Source organism: Nestor notabilis, unplaced genomic scaffold (assembly GCF_000696875.1).
Source record: "Nestor notabilis isolate BGI_N333 unplaced genomic scaffold, ASM69687v1 scaffold24921, whole genome shotgun sequence".
NCBI lineage: Eukaryota > Metazoa > Chordata > Aves > Psittaciformes > Psittacidae > Nestor > Nestor notabilis.
Genome location: NW_009915524.1, coordinates 1810 through 4529, shown reverse-complemented (window position 1 = coordinate 4529; position 2720 = coordinate 1810). Strand labels below are relative to the sequence as shown.

Genomic DNA, 2720 nt, shown 5'->3' with positions numbered 1-2720 from the left:
ACTTTGGGCAGACGCCCTGCCAGCTGCTCAAGGTAGCTCATACCCCCACCCAAAACACCAGCCCCTTTCGGGGGGCCACCCCCCTTCTCATGGGTTCCCTCGGCTCTCCAGGAGCCCCATCCTGCCCGGCTCTCAGCAGAGAGTGCTGCCCGGAGGCTGGCCCGCCTTGACACCCGTTCACCCAATGTCTTTGAGAACCTGGACCAGCTCAAGTCCTTCTTTGTGGAGGTGAGGACAACCCTAGGTGGTGCCTGGCTAGGATTAGGGGAGTGGTGATGGCGAGGAGAGTACCCACCAGTTGCTGCCTCTGTGCAGGGCATCAGCGATGGGGTGGCCCTGGTGCAAGCTGTGGTCCCCAAGAACCAGGCACACTCCTTCATCACTCAGGGATCACCTGATGCCCTGGTGAGTGCAGGGGAACTGGGGCATGGGAGCATGCTGCTATCCTAGGGGTGGACCGGGACCAAGCCCCGGGAGGGCTCCAGTGGTGGGAGCTGTGTCACCTCCCTCTCCATCTCTGCTCAGGTCACTGTGAGCGCCAATGGCTTGTTGGGGACCCATAATTGGTTACCCTATGACAAAAACATCTCCAACTACTTCAGCTTCACCAAAGACCCTACTGTCTCCAACGCAAAGTGAGTTGGGCATGTGGTACCTGGGGAGGGTCTCCGGAGGTGCCACCAGCCCGCTCATGGCTCTGCCATTGTCCCATGTCCCTCCACACCAGGACCCAGCGCTTCCTGCAGGGCCCCTTCGCCCCCGGCGCAGACCTCTGCTCCAGCACACTGGCTGTGTCCCCGGATGGGAAGCTGCTTTTCAGTGGGGGACACTGGGACAACAGCCTCCGCGTCACCTCACTGGCCAAAGGGAAGGTCATTGGGCACATCACCCGGCACATAGGTATGTCCTCCTCCAGTCATGAAGGTCGAATGAGTTTGTAGCACCATGGGAGAAGGCATGGGACATGTGAGAAGGGAGGGGACATGTCCCAGTGCCTCCCATCTTCTGGAGGCAGTCCAGGCTCTGTCTCAGTCCCAGGATGGGATTAGGGTTAGCAGACTCTCCACACCCCAAAATACATCTTGATGCTATCCCCTGGGTTTGGGGTCCCAAGCATGGTGGGTTGAGATGAGCACCTAACGGTGTCCCTCTGGGTATCACAGATGTTGTCACCTGCCTGGCGCTTGACCTCTGCGGCATCTACCTCATTTCTGGGTCCAGGGACACCACCTGCATGGTGTGGCAGGTCCTACAGCAGGTAGGGGGTTGTTCTTTACCCCACATTCCAGCCCTGGTGGGGTCGAGAGCCCTACCCTGCACTCCGGCCATGGAGCTCGTGGTGGGCACTGCCACCATGTCACTGAGGTCCTTGTGTCCCCAACACCAGGGTGGTTTTTCCAGCGGCTTGGCTCCCAAACCCGTGCAGGTCCTGTACGGCCACGATGCCGAGGTGACGTGTGTGGCCATCAGCACCGAGCTGGACATGGCGGTGTCGGGCTCCAAGGTGAGCTGGGGTGGTGGATTGGGCAGCCGGGTGTGCGGCAGGGTGGACAGTGCCACCATCATCACCTTGTATCCCCTTAGGATGGCACCATCATCATCCACACCATCCGCCGGGGTCTCTTCATCCGGTCCCTGCGGCCGCCTGGTGAGAGCTCGCCACCCGCCGTCCTCTCCCACTTGGCTGTGGGGCCAGAGGGGCAGGTGGTGGCCCAGACTGCTGTGGGTCAGCGAGCATGCTTGAAGGTACGGCCAAGTGTCCCTGCTTCCTCCCCGTCATCACTGCCAGCATGTGCGTTCCCCACAGCTTTGCGCTGTCTTTCAGGACAGGTTCGCGCTGCACCTCTACTCGGTGAATGGAAAGCACCTCTCCTCCGTCCTGCTGGATGAGGAGGTGACAGCCATGTGCCTGACGGAGGACTTTGTGGTGCTGGGGACTATGCAGTGCGGGCTGGAGATCCGCGACCTCCAGAGGTGAAGGCTACCACCTGCCTTGTCCTGCTCCAACCACATCCTTGGGCTGCCTGGGGGTCTCGAGGGGTCCCATCCCACCACTTGTCTTCTCACAGCCTGAGGGCAGCTGTGCCCCCTGTGCCCATGCGGGTGCCCGTCCACAGCGTGTCTGTCACCAAGGAGAAGAGCCACATCTTGGTGGGGCTGGAGGATGGGAAGCTTATCGTGGTAGGGGCTGGGCAGCCCGCTGAGGGGAGTGTGGACCCCCACCACCTGGGGGGGTTGTACCTCAGTGTCCACTGGGCACTGCTGGGCTGGGGATCTCTGTCCTCCTTGCTTTCCAGAGCAGAGGGGGACAGGGTTGGATTGGGGGAGATATGGGGAAGGAGATAAGGGGAAGGAGATACGGAAAAGGGAAGGGAAGAAGGTGGAGGTGGGTATAGGGAAGGGGATGGAAGTGGAGAAGGGGATCGTGGGTAGATGGTGATGAGGAAGAGGTTGGGAAAGGGATGGGGATACAGATGGGAGAGGGGATGGGGATAAGGATTTGGAAGAGGAAGGGGATGAGAGGGTGGAGCAAAGAATGGGGTTTGGAAGGGGCTGTGTGATGAGAAAGGGGTGACAGTGGTAGGTGTTTGGTAGAGGATGGAGATGGAGAAGGGGATGACGGTAAGGATGATAAAAATGGGGATGGAGAAGAGGGTGGACATTTGGGAGGTGAAAATGATGAAGAACAGGATGGGGAAGGAGAAGAGGGTAAGGATGGA

The 2720-nt window shown here is 59.9% G+C and overlaps 1 protein-coding gene across 1 annotated transcript in view; it reads left to right on the top strand.

Annotated features, from left to right (window-relative positions):
* NBEAL2 (neurobeachin-like 2) overlaps window positions 1-2720 on the top strand; it is a 14938-nt gene that overhangs the window by 11926 nt on the left and 292 nt on the right. Inside the window, 10 exon segments of the mRNA XM_010024192.1 lie at window positions 1-32; window positions 112-228; window positions 316-405; window positions 526-635; window positions 728-900; window positions 1164-1258; window positions 1388-1504; window positions 1585-1746; window positions 1826-1974; window positions 2070-2211. The exon segment at window positions 1-32 is cut by the window's left edge and continues 17 nt beyond it. Coding sequence (XP_010022494.1) covers window positions 1-32; window positions 112-228; window positions 316-405; window positions 526-635; window positions 728-900; window positions 1164-1258; window positions 1388-1504; window positions 1585-1746; window positions 1826-1974; window positions 2070-2211 — 1187 coding nt within the window.